This window comes from Neopelma chrysocephalum, unplaced genomic scaffold, assembly GCF_003984885.1.
Source record: "Neopelma chrysocephalum unplaced genomic scaffold, ASM398488v2 Primary Assembly neopelma1_226, whole genome shotgun sequence".
Lineage (NCBI taxonomy): Eukaryota > Metazoa > Chordata > Aves > Passeriformes > Pipridae > Neopelma > Neopelma chrysocephalum.
Window position 1 is genome coordinate 643,414 of NW_020897888.1, and position 21,389 is coordinate 664,802.

The window sequence follows — 21,389 nt, forward strand, 5'->3', positions numbered from 1 at the left end:
TCCTGGCTTCTGGAGATCCTGAAGAGATCACAGAATCACAGAATGGTTTGGGTGGGAAGGGACTTTAGGGATCATCTCATTCCAACCTCCTGCCATGTGCAGGGACACCTTCCACTAGCCCAGGTTGCTCCAAGCCCTGTCCAACCTGGCCTTGGACACTTCCAGGAATGGGGCAGTCACAGCTTCTCTGTGCCAGGGCCTCACCCCCCTCACAGGGAAGAATTTCTCCTCAATATCTGATCTAACCCTGCCCTCCTTCAGCTTAAGGCCATCGCCCCTTGTCCTGTCACTATCTGCCCATGGGAAGTCCTTCTCCCTTTATCCTATAGGCCTCCTTTAAGTACCAAAAGGCCACAATAAGGCTTCCGCAGAGCCTTCTCCTCTTCAGGTGAACACCCCCAGCTCTTCTAGCCTGGCTTCAGAGCAGAGCCTCCAGCCCTTGGAGCATCTCTGTGTCCTCCTCTGGACTTGCTCCAGCAGATCCATGCCTTTGCTGCTGAGGACCCCAGAGCTGGACACAGTGCTCAAGGTGGGGTCTCACAAGGGCACAGTAGAGCGGCAAAACCCCTTCCCTTGGATACAAGTGCCAATTTTACCCCCACTTCCTTCTGAGCTGAGTTTGCTGTGAAAGCAGCAGCCACTCACCCACAGCCACTGCCCACAGCCAGAGCCTGAGAACACCCTGCTTTCTCACCACTTGAGCTGCTCTCTCACTCACAGGCACTGGCTACTCAGATGCACTAATTTATGAACTGAAGAAGAACAAAATAGCCTTCATTCATAACCCAGAAGACTGGCTTTCAGATAGCAATCAGTGCGTCACCGACAGAGCCACACTCCAGTGTTCTGGAGGCCATTACCACATCAATGCCTGGGAAGTGGGCTTTCTTCTCTCTTTCAACAAAGCTTTGGCACTGTGGCTCCCTGGGGCATGTTCACACTACCTAGCTCCAGCTTTGTGAATCAGGAGATTCAACTTCTCGATGCAATCGCCTCTTCCAAAAGGCAATTCAGAGGAGTCTAACTTAGGATATCACCAGAAGGGATCAAGGCAAAGGCAACTGTTAAAGTCAACTTGCCCTTGTGCTGGGGCTCCTCACAGTGAGCTTATTGTTCCTGGGCAACCTGGAGGAAGCTGCTGGCATGTGGTGAGGAGCTGGGACACTACTGTGGGACAGGATGCGTCTGCTCCATTTTTCTCTCTGCAGCTCACACAACCTCGCCAAGGCAATGTCTGGTTCAGAAGTCCAGACACCACGGCCACATGGCAGTCAGAAGAATCAAACCATACAGCTTGTCTGCTTATCCCCCCAGGAGCTGGACTGGATGGGTTTTAAAGGTCCCTTCCGACTCAAATCATTCTGTGATTCCAGGAGCTGGTCAGTGGGTTGGAGCACGTGGTGTAGGAGCACAATGGAGAGGCTGAGGGAGCTGGGCTTGTTCAGCATGGGGAGGGCTCAGTTGGGGGATGTGGGGGAACACAATTGTCTCTTCAATTTTATCATGGGGAATCATAGAGAAGATGGAGTCAGATCCTTCCAGGAATTCCAGCCAGGCCTAAAAGTAAAAAAAGGTGACAGTGAAAATGGCTAAACATTGCAATGGGCCCAGAGGGGCAGTGGAACCAGGCAGGGCTCAGCAACACCTAGTCCAACTAAGTTGGCCCTGCTTTGAGCAGGAGGGCAGAGATGAGATCCCAGAGAAGAGCTAATTTCAAACTGAAATTAGGCTCTGATTGTGTGATTAGCAGGGCTGTGCATTCCCCAGACTCGTCTCCACACAGACAGGCGGCTTCTTGCAGCAACTGCTGCTTTCAAGTCCCAAGCACCTCCCGGGCGAAGAACACCCAAGATCTCATTTACCCAGAATATAGGATAGTCCTGATCATGCTCAACAATACTACACAGAGATCCAAATACATTTCCTGCATTGGGATTCCTTCCAAATTTCTGTCAGGCAGCCCCTGAGGGAAGTAATTCATCTTCAACAGATGAAGTCATCATGTCTCCAAAATCTGCTCCTGCTGCCACAGATGTGAGCAGGTACAGAGCAGAGGGAAAAAACGAAGACTGCTTTCAAAGGCAGATCTGAAGAATTTTCAAATAACACTGAGCAAGAGGTGGAGACATTGCCTTCAGCACAGTGTTTGACATCCTTCATATGCCTTCACCCAGCTCACAGAGCCACAGAACAGATGAACCATCTGCTGGCAGTGGCTCCACAGCACACGACATGGACACTTCCCTCCACAGAGGATGTTTCACTGAAGTGAATCCAACATGATCATTCCCAGATTTCACTTTAGTAGCTGACCAGAACACAGATAGGAATGTGCCTTGGCTGGACAAAGCACAAGCCCGGACAGAAATGGAGGTTCCTAGAATCACAGAAAAATGGAATGTTCTGAGCTGGGAGGGACCCACAAGGACCATCCAGTCCAACTCCTGGCCCTGCACACACACCCCAACAATCCCACCCTGTCCCTCAGAGCGTTGTCCAAACCCTCCTGGAGCTCTGGCAGCCTTGGGGCTGTGCCCACTGCCCTGGGGAGCCTGGTCAGTGCCAACCACCCTCTGGGGGAAGAAACTTTTCCTGAGATCCAACCTAAACCTCTGCAATAGATACTTAACAGGTTTAAGAGTGCAGGTGCAATACACTACAGTGACATTGCTCCCATGTGCCCAAGGGACTGTCTGGCACTCAACCCCCCAGATGCCTCAGGACACGGGAGGATTTGGTACAGAGGGCACCACGGCACATCTGTAGGATGGCAAAGCTCAGCCCTGACACTGGATCCCACTCCCCACTGGCACATAAACACAGCCTGAAAATGCCATCCTAAAAAATCAGCTTTTACTGCCTGATTTGCCACTGCTTCTGCACCCACAGAATGTATTAGGGAAGGGATCCTGTCCCTGTGCTCCTGTCACTGTGGACTTCAGACAGATGCCCCAGGAGGAAAGGCAGCCCGAGGCCACGCTGGGACCAGTCAGCCAGTGTTGCTTGTCTCTGGGGTCACTGATGAGTTCCTGGTCTTGTTCAGCAGTGTGGGCATAGTGACACTTTGGGAACTTTCCTAGTGGGAAGATCAGAACTTTTTGTTTTAACTCACAATTAACTCCTTTTCCCCAGATATATCCCACAACTCCAGGTATGCTGATACACAAAATCAGTGCATCCACCTGCAATACTTATTCTCCCCTCCACGACCTGGCCAGGGAATGGCACAGGTGTAGCTCTGTAATGAGCTGCAGTGTCAGGTTGACCCATTGAAATAGCCTTTATTTGGAGAGAGAAATAACTGCATGCCATCCATAAAAACCAAATACTACAACTCCATAACAAACACTCTAAGGTAACTTTAGCCTACTTGCTTTTCCAGATATAATCTTTTTCCTTCCCTTCAGTCTGTCCTGAGGGTCTGTTCTTCCCCTGAAATCCCTTTCTCACAACCACTGCAGAGGCACCTTCTGAATTCCAACCTAACCCTGGGGCCCCAGAGCTGATGAACATTATTCATCCCAAGGATCAGTAAAGGACCATGGACTTGGTCTGAATACATAAGCCACAGAGTTTTGATATGCTTCCAGACTTCTCACACCTCTCGGTCCCACGATGGCAGGCTGGAGATATTTTCTGGGAGCATTCCAGCACTTGGCAAAGACTGAAGATGAATGAGGATGGGGAAATTGGCCAAACTCTTTCAGAGCAGAGTAGTGTGTTACTTATCACAGTAGATGCTTTGTCTAAGCCCAATGACACAGTGCATTGGACACAAACTGGCAACCCTTATCTCCCCGCTGTATTTTGAAGTAGCATTTATCCACCCGCCTTTTGTCATCGTGTCACACACACACGAACAAAGTGTCGCTGTGGCCAATGGCAAATCCTGCTCTCCAGCTGGAGGGAGGGAAGGCTCCCATCATATACTGATGCTGCTGAGCCTCACTGAGCCTGGGCCTCATGTGACCCAACATCATTGCCCTGGTCTCTCAAGCCTCAGAAGGTTTATACAATCAACCACAAATGTTCTACAAAAGTCATATCACAGAACTCTCGTTTGTATCCTGAAGCACGGAAGCCTTGATGAGGGAAATACTCTGCTAAGCTCTTGGTCTGCCTGAAGGATGACTATCCAACTTGAGTATTCCAAAATCCAACTGAGCAGAGGTGTGTGACATCCACTCATGCTACAGGATCTGTCTGCAGGAACAGCAAGGGATGCCTGGAGCCTGACCCCACTGCAGGGACAGGGACAGGGCTCTGCAGCTCCACGTCACTGCAGGGTTGCCAGAGCTGCAGCTGTGTAAAGGAATGAAACCACTGTCACTGTGTTTCCACTGCTGCTGGGAACTGAACTCACAGGATTACACCTCATCAGTTTGTCGGGGTGTGCAGGAGCTGAAGCCACCCTGACGCCTTCCCAGTTGGTTTGGATAGTCCTAATATTAACCCTAACGAGCTAAACCAGTAGGCAATTAACCCAACCAATCACTCCATTAAGAGTTCCCATATCCAGTCACATACATAATGAGAACCCATAAACTCCATCTTCCTTTCCAAAGAGACATGGAATTACAGCACATTTACTGCCCAGTGGGAATTCCTGCTCGGGTCCAGCTTGTGTCCGCTCCACAGACTTCACAGGAGGAAGCACTTGCAAGATGGGAGAAGTGCCTCAGAAACCTGTTTCTTGTTCTCTCCTGATTCCATTCTCCCTGCTCAGGTCAAATTCCAAGTTATGATGCTGAGCAACAAAGCAGGAATCTCCTTTTACTTGGTCCTGGCTGTGGATTATTTTAACAGCTCTCTAGAGGGGTCCTCCTGGGCCAGGATGCAGGGGGTCGGAACTAGAAGATCTTAAAGGTCCCTTGCAAACCAAACTACTCCATGATTCTAGGACTCTACAGTCATGACTCTGCCACACATTCCTGATGTACAGCAATTCCCCTCAGATCTGCACTTTTCCTGTGGAAACAGATGTATCAAAGACTGGCTATCAAAGAGCTCCAGGTTCTCACCTGTATCCCTGTCTGAACTAAAAGCCCTGTAAGGTTTGAGGTGGAATGAACTTCATATCTCCCATGTCAGTTGACAAAGAACAGAGGCCACAAGCTAATTTCTTTGCTTTCTTTTTAACCCAGCCCTGGGTTTCACTGACATGACTTCTTAGGTCTCTTCTCTGCTGCTGCCTCGCTTCCAGCAGGTTTGGGAGATGATTTTTTTCATCACCTGTCCATGGAAGCCCTTCTCCAGACCAGGCTGAAACTCCGAGCAGTGCTCCCCAGGGGCTCTGTCACTCATGGTCCCCAGCCTTCTGTGCCCTGCACTAGTGCTCTCCCTGGCTCTGCTCTGCTCATGGGGCTGCTCCAGCCCCGCTTCAGAACAGTGAGGAACTTGGGTTTAGGTTCTTTTCTCTCTAAGAACATTCTAATGTGCCATTCCCAGTAGGGGCCACTTTTCTATTTAGGAAAGTCTTCAAAGTAAATAAGCAAAAATCCTGACGATGGAAGTACTTGCTCAGGAGCACAAACTCTTCCCATCATTAGTCTATGGAAATAGATGCCCACAGGACAAACATGGGTTACCACTGATTTCTATTCTACCATGCCCAAACCTCCCCGGCTCAGAGCCAAAGCAATAATCAGTATCTGTGCAGGATCTTTCCCAAAAGCAAAACTTGGCAGTAGATTTTTCTTTCCTTTAATCTCTTTTGGTACACTTCAGCTCCTGGTGGTTTTTGTTCTGGAGGAGAAATGCTTGAGAGGGTTGACTGAATGAACTCTGAAATTCACACCCTGGCAAATTGGACTGATTTCCTAAATCCATAATTACAACATTCCTCAGAGATATGCATTCTTTCAGAGCGAACAAGGGAAGATTAGTTTCCTGTTTCTTCCCATTTACATGACTTCTCTGTCAAGAGGAACTTTTTTTGTTTCCAAACAATCCTCTGTTTATGTGGTTCTCTTCTTGGCAGGGAACTGGGGAACTAATCTTGACTAAAAGTATAATATAGCCAAACTATCAATTGCCAACAGTCTGATTATCTGTGTGCAAGGCAGCTGATTTGCACAGGCTTTAGAATCCAATATCTATCAGTGGAGCACTCAGACGGGGACCGATCGATTACAGAGGGTTTAAATAATCTGGGATCATTATTGAGTAACTGGATAGTTTTACTGGGGGCTGGATAAGAAGGGCAGAGCAGGTCTATGTGTGTGTGAATATGTACAAGGTTTAAAACTTTAGTAACACTGGGCAGATGTAGCCCCTCCACCTGCACAGCCCCAAGCTCTCAGCAACTCCCACCGCATGGTCTCATGCCACGGAGCTGCAGGTAAGAGTTGTCTCCCTCTTGCAAACAGAACACATGCAGAGCCCTATTGTTTCTCAGTTGGTTTTTTTTTTTTAAATTAGTGAATCCATCCTCTCCTTCTGTGCTACACCAGGAAGCAAGCAAGCTCTATGTCCCAGCCTCCCCTTTGCCTTTCTCTGTTTCTGCTGCAGAGGCCAATGTCAGTGCTCTTGACAGGGTTCCCTTTGTCCTAGAGCAAAAGGAACACGAGGATTTGCCTGTTTGAAGTGAGCCTGTCCTCATTTTTACCCTGTGGTACACAAACAGGAGCTGGGGATGTTCAGACTGGAGAAGAGAAGGCTCTGGGGAGACCTTGTTGTGGCCTTTCAGTACTTGAAGGGGGCTTATAGAAAAGACAGACAGTGACTTTTTACAAGGGCAGACAGTGACAGGCCAAGGGGGGGCCGCTTTTAAACTGAGAAGGAAGATTTAGATTAGATATTGGGAAGAAATTGTTCCCTGTGAGGGTGGTGAGGCCCCGTCACAGAGAAGCTGTGGCTGCCCCATCCCTGGAAGCGTCCAAGGCCAGGTTAGATGGGGCTTGGAGCAAGCTGGGATACTGGAAGGTGTCATTGCCCATGGTATGACATGAGATGAGCTTCAAGGTCCTTCCCAACCCTTCCAACCCAAAGCAGTCTGGGATTCTGTGACTCTAACCCTACCACTGCTGCAGTCTGGAGTCAGTAACAGGTATGCTGGACACTGTATATTGACTCCTGACATAGATTTTAAGGACCTGGTATGTTCTACACGTTCCTGTAAGGGTTTGGGTGATTGTCCTTCCTATATAGTTTCCTACTCCCAAGATGCTTTTCCCATGTGGCAGAACTCAGCTTCCCCCAGCACACCCCAGTGGAGTCGAACAGCTCGCTGATGCTCTTAACTCTTTAATCTAACACTGACCTCTCAACCTACAGCCATAAGCCAATTAGCTCTTTTTTATACCATACCAAATCTCTTTCTGATGAAGCTGTGCTTTCGAATGAATGCCTGCTAGTGACAGAAATGTAATTACAGTGCTTAGCAGCACGCTGGCCCTGGCTGGTGGCAGGGGTTAAGGTCAGAATGCATCTCTAACATACCAAAACAATTTAAAGGAGATTTCTTTTTTCCCTAGTGTGTTCTCTCCAGTTTCCTCTCTTCACTCTCCAGTACTTACTACATCTGCACATAAAGGCTATTCAGCCATCAGTTTTAAAACTGAGATCCTGAGCTTTCCAAGGAATTCCTCAACAATCCCTCACTGAATCAGAATCACAGACACTTACCTCCCATCAGGGCCCAGAACTCAGCCCTGTGGAGCCACCCTTCAGTAAATGGGGGCTGATTTTCTGAAGTTATTGAGCAAACAAATCTTCCATCACTCCAGAGAAATTTTAAGCTGACTTTTAAAGTTATTTTGGACATTTTTGACAACGGCAATTTGTCTTAGCTTCTTTGCACCTACTGTAAAATTACATCAGAATTCATCAGTATCTTTGTGCTCAGCAATGGCTGGATTTGTTATAAACAAAACTACCATAATTACCATTGGACACTCCAGTCCTCCAGCTCTTACAGAAAATTAACTCAGTCCAGGCCACGCAGGAGGTACCTGGAGGTATTTACATTTAACTATATGTGATAAACTCTTCTTTAGGTAGCAAGGCACAGAACACCCTGCAGATTTGGCTTTTCCCATGTATTCTCCCACAGCAGCTGTTGGTTTGTTCAATGATAAGTTCCCATTTTTTTTAGCCCAACAGTGCTGACTTTATTAGCACAGGTGCACATCTTGCTGCTCTCCATCCCCAGAGCAGAACAGAGGTACAGAACTGAATCACAGAATCACAGGATATCCTGGGTTGGAAGGGAACCACAAGGATCATTGGGTCCAAATCCTGGAATTACAGGATGCTGTTCCTGAGACAGTCACAGATGTGCCTGTTCCCTGCATCAGCACCATCAGTCAGTCCTTCTGCTTTGCAGTAACTGGTGTTCTTCCAGCTATCAAGAAATATATCACCCCATTGCCAAACTGAACTGAAAAATAGAAAGAAATCTATACTTTGCCTCCTACTTTAATTGTCCAGTTTGCCCATGCTTTAATATGCCCTTATGAACAATATACTTTTACATCATGTTGTAGCTGTATGTTCTCCCCAGAGACCTTCAACAGGAATAGTGAATCCAAAGAAAATGGCACAGGGCAAAAGCAGAGGGACTGTCAAAACACTGTCACCCCCCTGAGCTCCTGTCAGTCCCTGAGCAGGGGACAGAACGCACAGAGAGGGATGGAAGGAGCAATGGGAGCAATCAGTGGACACTGGGGGAGGCAAGGCTGCCAGTTCTCTCCTGAAACCAAGCCATTCCCCCAATCCTGACTGCCCAAGACAGACAGCAGACCTTAAAACTGTCACTACTCAGGTCCAGACACCAGCTACTCTGCAAGAGGGAAACGGAAAAGAAAAACCAAATCTTCTCCTTTTTTAAACAGGATCTGTTAGGAAGCTGCTTAAAGCTGTGGAAAGGTAAATGCAATTCTTTAAGATGGTTTAACAGGCAGACTGCAGGCAAAACCAGACCAGGAGCAGCTCCTACATATTCATACACACCCCCATACTGGGAGCTACTGGGCTCCAGTGGCCCAGCACCTCAAAAAAAGCACCATGAGCAGAAACACTGGTGGAACCACGAAAATTTATTTCAGTTGATGATTCCTCCCTGAGATTTTTAAGGCCAGAAGGAACAAAACTAATCACCCACTGGTTCTAATTTCCTGCTAAAAAAGAGCCCAGAAGTACTAACAGGGGACTCCACACGTCGGCTGGTTAAACTAGTTTGGGTTTCCACCTTCCAGGAAAACAGGCAGTCTGGATTTGATGTTTGAGTGATGAAATCCATCCCATCCCTGAATAAACACTTCACTCAAACACAGAGGGGAAGATAATTTGACATGCAGTCTTATACCAAGAGACAAGTCGTTCCTTAACCACCTCCCAGGCATCATTCCCATTTGCATTGCACAGATTGCTTCATTCCCTGTGGATATTCAGTTCCTCACACCATGGGGATGCTGCCGACCTCAAAACAATCTTGAGTCAATTGAAAAGCTTCCCTAAACCTTTGGAAAAATAATTGCATTCTGCCCTTTAAAAATCCTCTCCTTGAGTGTAACAGTTATTGCATTTTATTCCAGAGGTAGTTGTGTTTTAATTGAGGTCAAAATGGTACAGAAAGGATCTTGCCGTCAGCCACTGCCATTTAGAAATTAATTGGTTAAATAAGTAAGATTACATCAACTCCTTGCTGCAGTGTAAGGTAATTTACACCTATTAAAAAGCAGGAATTGTCCAAGTTTTTCCAATGTATTGCACAGAAAGGAGGACACTTTAACCTTCTGCCTTCTATTGGGGGAGATTTCAGATTATTGTCTGTAAGCAGCAGAACAACCCTGGAACTGCAGTGGAACTGGAACTATAGATTTCCTAGGAATTACCAGCACCTCACCCCTGGTCAGCCAGAGAATGAGCTGGCACAGTGCTTGATTCCCATGGTCAGAAATTTTAAAATAAGTAAGTTATCTCACTGATCCAGCTGGAGGAGGAGAGAGATCAGCTGCAGGCTCTCCCCATGCTGAACAGGGGAACAGCTGGCTCCAGGATTCATCTCGGCATTCCCATGGAAGTCCAGAGCAGGCTGAAGAGCTGCAAAACAGGGGCCTGAGGGAAAACAAGGGCCACTTTTCCTCCTCTCAAACCACACAGGCCAAAGTGAAGGCCAGAGTGGTTCCACCCCAGTACAGAATCAGAGAATCATGGAATCGTTAAGGCTGGAAAAGACATTTAAGATCATCCAGTCCAACCGTCAACCAGCACCATGTTCACCACTAAATCATGTCCTCAACTGCCACATCCACACGTTTTTTGAACACTTCCAGGGATGGTGACTCCACACTGCCCTGGGCAGCTGTGCCAAAGCTTTACAACTCTTTTTGTAAAAAATTTTTTTCTAATACTAGACCTTCCCTGGTGCAACTTGAGGCTGTTTCCCCTCATCCTGTGCAAGGGGGTTGGCTGGTGGGCCCCTGCTCCCAAGGAACACCCAAGGAACACGTGACACCTCTACAAACAGCAGCGCTTTTCTGAGCAACAGTCCTGGAAGGGTTTAAGATGTTGATATTTGAGAAGCTAAGGGACAGTTTCCCTGTGCAGACTTCAGCACAGAATTGTTTGGGATTTAGCAGCAAAAGGCCCTTTGGCTCAAGGTCAGTAAAAATGAAAATCCCATTTCTAACCATTCCCTTTCTCCGACCTCACAGTTATTATGACACTGGCAGTCCCAAATGAACCAATGTGTTTCATCCCTGTCCAATACTGATTCCAGTCAGTGCCCCAAACAAGAGCTGTGCAGTGTCACCCTGTTCTGCTCCATGGGAGAAGGAGTTGCATAGCAGGAAGGCCAAATAAGCACACAGACTATTTGAGACAACACTTTAAACTGATTTGGCACTGATCAACCCAGCTGAGTCCAGAAGGGCCCAGTTACAAGATCCCCCTGAAACACTGGTGAGAACAGGGCACACCCAGAGTGGGGCAGCAGAACACCAGACCCTCCCACTCCCAGTCCTCTGGTAAACTGGGAGAATTTCAGGTCCCCAGAACACAAGTGTCTGGTGCTATTTAAGACATCCTGGGGCTCCAGGTGCCACCTGAGACAGGAGTGCACCTCAGCAGGGCCCATGTCATGTTGCCAACCTCACACAAGTATCTCAGACATAATCTGACACCTAAACACTGGCAGAGGTGACATCTCTCATCAGTCACTTCCCTACTGTGCTCCTCACCAATATCACAGCTCTGTGTGTGTTCACTTTTTGAAAGCTTGGCAGATCCTGAGCCTCCTGTCTGCACAAGTGATTGGCATGGGAGGTGTCCCCACACTCCACCATCAACAGAAAGCCTTTCACCTCACACACCAAAGCACATCTAGAAGTTAGAATCAGAGAATCTTGGAATCTCCCGAGCTGGAAAAGACCCACAAGGATCATCATGTCCAACCCCTGGCCCTGCACAGACACCCCAACAATCCCATTGCTTTGCTGGTGCCAAAAATGCCTTCCGTGCTTTTTAGTCTCAAAGTGATTTTGTCCTGCAGAATTTCCAGGGGAACATCAGCATTCCACAGCCCCTCCTGCCACTGGCCACAGGCTCTCTGCAGTCACTGGAGGGTCAACCCTGAACACCTCTGAGCAGAGTCTCAGACTGGTTGTTCTGTGCTTGCTTTGCCCAATTTTACCCTCTTTTTGCAGCTGATGAAGCCATGAACAACATGAAGTATGTGAAAATGGAAGCAGAAGGGCACACAGAAAGCAGACAGGAGCCTCATGCCCTGCCTCTTTTTCGCTGCCTATCTACCATCAATATCCTACACACCTTCCCCTCTGCTTGTGAAGACAGGCACTCCCGTGTGTTTCCAGCAGCCCAGAATCAGTCAGACAAGGGAACGAAGAGCTGGCACTGGGCACAGAGAGTCTCTTTCCTCCCTCTGCCCTCCAGGCATCTCCACTTAGAGAAGATGCTACAAGTGGCAGCTCTCCTGGCTCACAGGTTTGCAGCAGGCAGTGGGGATGAGGGCAGTTTCCCTATGGGATGAAGAGGTTTTGATGCCTCTCCTTCCCCTCCTGCCTCCTCTGCCATCCCTGCCTGGATGTCAGCTCAGGCACTGGGTGCTGGCAGGCAGAGGGGGCAAAACCAGTTTGCTACAGGGCTGGAAACAAGTTCTGTTGGCCCCACAATTAACTCCCGGGTTTCTGCTTTTTGTAAGAGCAGTCAGGATCACACCTTGGATTCATCCCACAGGAAAAATCTGTACTTGCAATGCTCAGGGTGAACAAAAAGAAATCCCAGCCCTGAAATGTCTCTGGCCTGCCATGGTGAGTGTGCCATGGCCAGCAGGGACAGACCTGCTTCCATCAGGGCTCCTGAGATCTGTGTAATTCACCTGATATCTCTATAATTCCTGATATTATAGAACCACGAGGGCTCCTGATGGGTCCTTTGTTATGGCTGCAGCACAGAATTAAACAAAAATGAGCTATAATCCCATCAATACCTCTTTGAATTTCAAATTAAAAAATGCATCCAAAAATTATCCATTAATTTTGAGAGTTTGTCATTGTGGAGTCTTTTGAGTGTTCTGGTTTCCATTCCCCCAGGTGACCAGAGGTCACACTGAGTCCCATCCTCTGCCTCCTGTCTTTAATAGTGCCTGGACAGGCAGAGCTTGGGAGATCCAAACTGTCTCTGAGCCTCAACTAAACACAAGGATGGGACACACAACACAAACAATGGCTTTCCTCAAGTACACAAGGAACTCAGGGAATTTTTTTGATCAAAACATGTCAAGTCACAGGTTAAGCTGTTGCCCAGAGAAGCTGTGGCTGCCCCATCCCTGGAAGTGTCCAAGGCCAGGTTGGATGGGGCTTGGAGCAACCTGGGCTAGTGGAAGGTGTCCCTGCCCCTGGCAGGGAGTGGAACTGGATGAGCTTTTAAGGTACCTCCCAACCCAAACCAGTCTGTGATCCTGATTCTATGAAACTCTGAGTGAATGTTGAGTCATTCCCCCCTGTAAAGCCCAATCTTTCAAAACCTATAAAGTCCCAGACAACCTTAGTTCTTGCACTGAAAAGCAAAACTTGCTCTGAGATCCCTCCTTTGTTCCCTCCTTTCCCTGCCAGCAGCAGCAGCAGCAGGAGCCTGCCCAGGTGAAGGTTTCAGTTCCCTCCAGATGCACAGGCACAGATTCCAATCACTTTCAAGTGATGCCAAAGCAGATCTCTGATAACTCGGAGTCAGGCTGATAACAGGCAAGTTCCAGCACTGCTCAGCTCATAATTACATAGCTGTGAAAAACAGATCAGTTGGCAACACACAGGAAACACAAAGATTGGAATCCTTTGGGAAAGCAAAGACAACCCTCTGCCCCAGTCCATCATGCTCTGTGCTCTCGAGGGAGGTGGCTTTACCAGGCACCACACATGCACTTCCCAGGGAGGATCCTGAGCCTCCCACCTGCGCAAGTGATTGGCATGGGAGGTGTCCCCACACTCCACCATCAACAGAAAGCCCGTCACCTCCCACACCAAAGCACATCCAGAAGTTAGAATCAGAGAATCATGGTATCTCCTGAGCTGAAGGAGACCCACAATGGTCATTGTGTCCAATGCCTGGCCCTGCACAGACACCCCAACAATCCCATCACTTTGCTGGTGTGTCCAAACAGTGCCAGAGACCTCAAATCCCTGAGATCATCAGTCACCAGGCTGGCTGTTACCACTGGGAGCCCCTGCTGACCCTTCAAATGGATCTTCAGAAATACCCAATGGCTGCAGAACTCAACTGAGAGGAGTTACAGAACAGAAGCAAACACCACGAGGCTGCAATTCCACAGGGATACCATGGACACATAAATAACCACTAATGGTCACTAATGGAAAGTAAAAGAATGTACTCGATACATTCAGATCATAGAATCGCAGAACCATTGAGTTGGAAGGGACCCACAAGGGTCTTCGAGTCCCACTCCTGGCCCTGCACTGGCCACTCCAACAATCCCTCCATGTGCCTGAGTGTTGTCCAAACATTCTAGTTTGGCTCCAGCCAAAAGAGAGCATTTTCAAAGACATAACAGGAATTAAAATATAAATGTTCTCCTTTGCCCTTCCCTGCACGTACAGTTTTGCTGTATGCTTTCAAAGTGATGAGAAAGGGCAGAACTGTAATAGCAGGAGTACAGTATCCACAACTGGATACTCTGAACAGTTTAAAACAATCCCCAAGCAAATAACCCTGAGAAAACAGGAGAGGGAAATCCATACTCACCTGAACGTGATCTGCCCAGTTCTCCTCAGTCATGGTTTTCTGAAAAGACAAAATTACTCCTGAGACATCTTAGAAAAGGGAGGATGTTCCACACAGCAAACTAGAAAGGAACACCACATGGTGCCCACTGTCGAGGAACGCGCTCGGGAGCACACGGGACAGCTCAGCTGTCAGGGCACAGCAGAACAACACAGCTTGGACCAAGTAACTCAGAGAACTGCTACATGACAGCATGTAAGATATAAAAATTCATGTGCAATATGTCCTCAGACTGTTCACCTCTCCAGCCAGCCCATGGAGAGCCATCCCATGGGCTCCAGGAAAAGGAGACATCTCAGGGATCCTCTGCAAGGCTGAGCATTCAGAATATTAAAATACAAACTTTTCTCAACAGCCAAGTCATGAAAAATCCTCTGGAATCATGAGGTCTGGGAAAGGAAACTGATAAGTTAATATTCTCATTCTAATGTAGTTCAGAGCCAAACTTGGGGAGAAACTTGGGATTGGATCTACTCTCCACTCAAGAGCAGAGGCTGCATGAGACTGACCATGAGCCTCAGCCTTGGTGCTGGCAGAGGAACAGGGATTGCTAGTGCCACTTTTATGGAAAGGTACAAGAGCAAACATGGAGTAAGAGCGTCAAAGAAAACAGCTCTGAGATATATAAGCATGTAATTTAAATACTAGTGAGATAAAGGGGCCATTTAGCCAGAGCTCAGACACAGCTGAGAATGGTAAACAGAGAGCACCAAAGAGCTCTCAGAAGAAGGGACTGCGTCCAGAAACAGCTGCCAAATGTACCTTAATGGAAGTAACTGGCCAGCTTGAATATTTTAAATCAAGCAAATGCTCCAAAACAAAGGAAATGGAAGGCCAGAGAGAGCAGAACCCCAGATCACGAATCCATTCCACTCTGCTAAATAAACACACCTGGATAAATGCTCTCTGCTCGCTCGCAGGGGCTGACCAAGCTTGTTCCAGTGATGTCACCCGCACTAAAGATCTGAGATGCAGGAGGCTGGAATGCCCAGTCCTCCCCAGCTCTCCTGGCAGTGGGGCTGGCAGGCAGCTAAGACAGCTCAGAGCCTTCACTGATGGCTCGGGAGGTCTTGGGAGCAGAACCTGCTGTGCCAGAACGGTGTCATCAGATCAGCACCATTCAACCCCATCCTCATGTTCAAAGTAGTGGGGCTGGGGGGTCAGAAGATATGCCTGGATCTGCCTGTTGTTGTCAGAGCAAAAAGGAATCCTCCTCTGAACACAGAACAGGCACTTCAGGGGAGGTGGCTCATTCCCTGAACTCTGGCTCTCTGGAGACTGGATCACTAGTCCTGTAGGAACATCTGAGAAACCTGCTGGGCTCAGACTCTGCTAAAAACTTCCTGTATCTACAAGGAGAAAATCTTTTATGAACTGCAGATGAAAACCTGCTCCAAGCTTGGCAAATACAGCTTGAGAATTCAAAATTCAAGAAATGGAAACATTTCACTGTGCTATTCAGTCTCTTGTGGTCCTTGTCCTTCACAGTTCAATGGATACACCTGGATACAAGTGTGAGCTGCTTTTTACAGAAGAGGCAGAAAAAAATAAATCTGACTCTCAACTGGTATGATCTGTCCCCAGGCACAGGGTCATGCTGAAAGCCAGACCATCAGGAGAAGCACCAAACCCACCCTGTTAAGGAGATAAATGTGTTCCCAGTACAGGAGCTCAGGAGCATCCAAAGGGCAGTGACTTGGCTCAGTGCACTCATGAGTGGGGAGGAGAAACCACACTCAAGTCATTCTGCAGACAGTCAATCTCCAAGCTGCCTCCTAGAAAACTGCTTCTCAGAAAGAATTAGTGGCATTTTCTTATTCCTTCAAACCCTCAGTGCCAGCACAAGTACCAGTGGATTTGGAAAGAGAATTTGGAGGCTGGACAGAAGTAAAGTTTGTTCAAAGAGTGGTTCAGGAGCTGAAAATAGGACCATTTTGTTCCACAGGAACAAGGCTGGCAGCACAAAAACGCTCCTGTGGCAGGTTTGGGCCATATCTATCCCAGCCAGGCCACAAGCACCAAAGCAAAGTGCCTACGGAGCACCCAGACACGAGGAATGTCTAGAACCTAGTGTTCTTAAAACCCCACACAAATGCCCCAAAAACTCTTTATCCAGTATGTTCCTGCTTATTTGAGATGGCTGAAGGAAGCTGAACGCTGGAGAGCCGACTCTGACCCAGAGCACTGAGGGAGCTGAGGGGAAGAAGCTCCAGCCCTGAGCAATCAGGACACCCCGGCACTGGATGCACAAACTGTTCACTCACAGAACAACTGATCCAATGGCAGATCCAAGGCATCTTCATATCATAATACACCAAAAACTTGCTCATACACTATTGATACATTTCAATTATCTCAGTGGTGTTATTCAAAATGCAAATGGAATGAAAATCCTCATTCACCCCCACACACAACACAGCACATACCTCAACAAATCTCTTGTAAAAGAGGTAGTTCAGGGTTCTCAAGTGCCGCTGATTTACGACATTAGGGCAGAGGGCTGAAAGAAGGAAAAAGACATTTAAGTACCCAACATAGCTGAATTTCCTGGAAGTTTTACTGTCTAGACATGACACTTTTCCTTCCCCAATGTCAGACTGGGGTTGGGGAAGGCAGGATGCCCTCACACTTGGAACAGTGAGGGACAGAGTAGAACATTGTCAGCTTATCTCAACTATAAACTGTTATTTACACTTTCAGCTGTGATTAGCAATGCTAATCCTCGGGTCTGATATCTCTGGTTCCACCACCCCTGAGTGATAAGATCCACCCTGTGGTTCAATATGCTCCACAGTCAATGACTTCACACCTTTAATTAGGCAGCATCCCCACACGGGCACCACCTCAGTCTCTAGAGGCTGCATTCTTCTGGGTTTAATTGGAACCTGTGTTGTTAAGTCATTGAAGCAGTTGTGAACAACTTACTCAGGATGTAAACTTGTGGCTAAAGCTTATCCGATAAAACACAGATCCATGGAAGAGACTCCACATCCACACAAAGAGGGTGGGGACTATTGTTTTGCTGAGCTAGCAAGCCACACTTGTTGATAATATTTTTATTGCTGTCATCTTCATTAGATATGGCTCATTACAACTGCAAAACCTGAGATCTTCACACAGTGCCTTGTTTTGAAACCCAGTGCAAGGAGAGATAAAGGCAGGAGATAAAATACATGAAGTGGATTAGCATAGGTATCTATGTTCCTGCTGGATGCTGGGATGCATGAACAGGGAAAGGCTTAACCAAAGCCTTCTGTGGGGCTTCAGTGGCTAAAACCATCCCACTGGGAGTCAGAAAGAGCAGGACCAGCAATCAGAAACGGTCACAGAGAGCAGGAAAGTGAACATTTTCTGCAGTTTCCTTTGAATCAGAGTCCACAGGGAGAAACCAATTCCTTATCCCTCTCCGTGCCTCACACAGGGCATGCCCAAGGATTATAAACCAGGAGAACAAAGAAAGATCTCTGGATACCAGACCCTGGGATCAGAGGGGGATGGGTTGATGTCCCACTAGATACAGCAGCTCCTCAGAGTCCCTTGAAGCATCACTTCAGAACGTAAACATTCCCATCTCAATTATAAAAGGTTAAAGCTGTTGTTTTTATCTTCCACGGTGTGACAACAGATCCTTACTCTCCAAGGATCTGAGTAAATTATTACAATTATCACACAGGATATTGTCCCAATAAATACGGTGATCTTTCCTCTGGATATTATCCCAATATCTGGAGGAAAAATCACCAGCTCATGGAAAGCAACACTCTCTAAAAAGAACATAAGATCAAGGTAAAAATTAATAACATTCCCATCTAAGTCAGAGATTTCAAAGCACTTCAGAAAGAACCATGGCATGACTGCTCCAGGCCACCCAAAAGATCCACTGAACATTTTTTTCTTTGAGCATTTAGAGGAAATATCCAAAGCAGAAGCTCTGGCAGAACTGGGGGTTTCAATGGCCAGCTGTCTGTGTGGAAAGGACAGAGGAACATAGATGCACTGGAAATATGCTGGAAGGCACTAGTAACATATTTTATTCTGATGGAGCAAGTGAATTGAGTTTGAATCTGTTTTATTATACTTTATTACAAAAAACAGAGAAGGACTAATCAAGAATACAAGTACAGGCTGGATAGAGAAGGGATCAAGAAAAACCCTGGGGAGAAGGATTTGGGGGTGTGGGTGGATGAGAAGCTCAACCTGCCCTGACCACATGTGTTGGCAGCCCAGAAACCCCCCCATGCCCTGGGCTGATCCCACAGCGTGGGCAGCAGGGGAGGGGGGATTCTGCCCCTCTGCCCCACTCAGGTGAAACCCCCCTGCAGAGCTGCTCCAGCCCTGGGGCACCAACATAAGAAGGATGTGGAGCTGCTCTGGAGTCCAGAGGAGGCCACAGAGATGCTCCAAGGGCTGGAGCCCCTCTGCTCTGCCAGGCTGGGAGAGCTGGGAGGGTTCACCTGGAGAAGAGAAGGATCCAGGGAGAGCTGAGAGCCCCTTCCAGGGCCTAAAGGGGCTTCAGGAGAGCTGGAGAGGGACTGGGGACAGGACAAGGGTCAATGGCTTCCCACTGCCAGAGGGCAGGGATAGATGGGAAATTGGGAAGGAATTGTTGGCTGTGAGGGTGGTGAGGCCCTGGCACAGGTTGCCCAGAGAAGCTGTGGCTGCCCCATCCATGGAAGTGTTCAAGGCCAGGAGCAACCTGTTCTAGTGGGAGGTGTCCCTGCCTATGGCAGGGGGTGGAACTGGATGGTCTTTAAGGTCCCTTCCAACCCAAACCAGTCTGAGATTCTACAGAAAATATGAAGGAGAATGGTAACTTGGTAAGAGAGACAATGAAATGAAGAGATCAAAGCTCTTAAGAAAAGGAAGAACAACAAAATAAAAACAACAAAATGGACTTCAGTAAACTCAGAAAACTGGATTCCATGCAGAAATCATTCATGAGGGAAAAAGGAGTTAAGAAGAGCTGACAAAGGAAAAATTGGAAGTGAAGGGACTTAACTGCTAAAACAAAAGCCTTTATGGATCTCAGTCACAAGAAGGAGGTTAAAAGAACATGAAAAATGGATCACACATACAAGTCAACAGCAGAAACGCATAAAATCATGAAGCCCAAAGTAAAACATGTTTCTATCAAAAGCTATAAAGGCAAGAGAAATTCCATACGGCCTTTTGGAGGAAAAAAACAACCACAACCCAGCAAAATCTAATGCAAGGGAAGAACTGGCATAGGGTGTGTGGAGATGGCAAACCTCCCACCTTGGAGGTCTGTAACAGGCTGCACATTCCAAAGTAGATCAGAAGTATCAGAAGGAGCTCCTTTGGCCAAGGGGCACAGATGGCACAGGTGGCACTGCAGAGCCTTTGCCAGACCTTTCCCTGCACCTTCATGATCATCTGCACCTTGTACGTGCGGAAATCAAAGTGCTTCAGGACACAGCACCTTCCTCAAGGTCAAACATCCAGCTGGGGGAGCAGGAGTCTGAACCCAGGTCTCCTGCACCTCAACCAATGTCCTGTTGGTCAGAGCAAAAGACCTTGTCCTAAGCTTTCCAGAACAGGGACCATCCTCTTAGTCAGTGTCTGTCCAATGGGATCATGACTGGCTTGTGGAGCACTAGTGGAATATAAATGGTTTAATACCATGAAAGCAGCTCTTTGGACATGTTAACTCTTAACCTGGCAGTTGCACCACAACCATTCATCTGAGCTCTATTTCACACCTGGGCCTGACTCAGAGGCCAAAGTCCCAGCCTGCCCCCAGCCCTTGGCAGAGTTAATGGTCATTTTTACTCCAGAAGGAGTAAAAATGAAATCTGTTTGTCACACAGGGTCAAACCCACAGTCCACACTGATTTCAGTCGTGCAAGATGGGTAAGATGTGTCTACTGCAGCCATGGTGCAATATGTTTTTAGGTGTGGTGGGTGGGTACCACTCCCAGGAGATGCCAATGCCTCCTGAGCTGGGACGTGGACCCAATCAATCCTCTCTGTCCATAGCCCTGAGAGCTTCCATTCACAGAGACTCCTTCTCCCCGTCCTGGCAGAACAGCAGGTCCCACACACAGTGTGCTTGGTTTGGGGGCAAACTAAAGGAGCCTTTTGGATAAAATCAGGGTATCTGACACTCCAGAGGCTTTCCCTGATATTGCTCAGGATTGCTGGGCAAGCTGAGGAGCTTGCACTGGGCTCTCGCTGTGCTATGAGACTAAGCCCTAAATGCGAATTAGGGGAGGACAGGGCTGCAGCCAAGAAAACCTCTTTTTGTTGTAGCCTGAGAGATGCATTAGTGTCTCATTAAATGCTCAGTGGCACCACAGCTCAGGGCCCACGGCCCTCAGAAAGGGGGTGACATGGCAGAACCCCAGACTCCCCCTCAAATCCCTGAGCTACCTGCTGGCTGTGCTGCCTGGAGTGAGAACAGAGCACAGCACAAGGGTTTGATCTACACCTGAAGGAAAACATGCCCTGGTGTACCCTTAGACACCATGTGGACATGATGAATTCATGCTCAGAATAGCCAGGATGGGGCTAGCTTTTCCACAAAAAAGTTTGGAGCTCCTGGCCAGTATGTCAGGGCCTAAAGCAGGTCATATCCTACTGGCTGTTCTTCAGGCTGAGGGCCTTAAAAAAGACTGGGGATCATTCCATCCCCTCCTCCTTCAGCACCTTGGCTCTGCAGCCTTGGGAACGGAGCTCCTGCCTGCCAATGTCCCAGCCTGGAGGTTCTCCTCGGGCACAGGGTGTGCAGAGTTGTGCTGGTATTGAACACCTGAGATAAAACACTCCAGAGCAGCACATGGAAGTCAGGGGAAAAAAGAGAGGGAGGGGAAAGGAAGGGACAGGAGGGGAACAGAGGGGAGGAGAGAAATAAACATTCTGCTCTGTTTTAGTGAGGGAAAGGTAAAACTAGCTGAAATTTCATCCTTCCTAAGGCATTCCTGTGGAATTACATGAGTCATTCCCTTCTCTTTAACTCAGCATCTTCTGAAAGTGCCCCCCTGGTGACTGCCCTGCCACGGGCGTGCAGGTCCCCAAGCCTGAGGAGGTGTGGGCCAGCTGTGCCTCGCCTGGGCACATGTGGGGCTGTGCCCTCCCAGCCGTGCCTCACCTGGGCACATGTGGGGCTGTGC

The 21,389-nt window shown here is 48.0% G+C and overlaps 1 protein-coding gene across 6 annotated transcripts in view; it reads right to left on the minus strand.

Moving 5' to 3' along the window:
* The window catches only part of EXD3 (exonuclease 3'-5' domain containing 3), a 288,298-nt gene that overhangs the window by 157,154 nt on the left and 109,755 nt on the right, over nt 1-21,389 (minus strand). For all 6 annotated transcript variants that reach the window (XM_027703343.1, XM_027703341.1, XM_027703340.1 and 3 more), the window contains 2 exons: nt 16,686-16,759; nt 14,221-14,259 (listed from right to left, as the gene is read on the minus strand). In XM_027703343.1, coding sequence (XP_027559144.1) covers nt 14,221-14,259; nt 16,686-16,759 — 113 coding nt within the window. The remainder of the gene's footprint in view (nt 1-14,220; nt 14,260-16,685; nt 16,760-21,389) is intronic.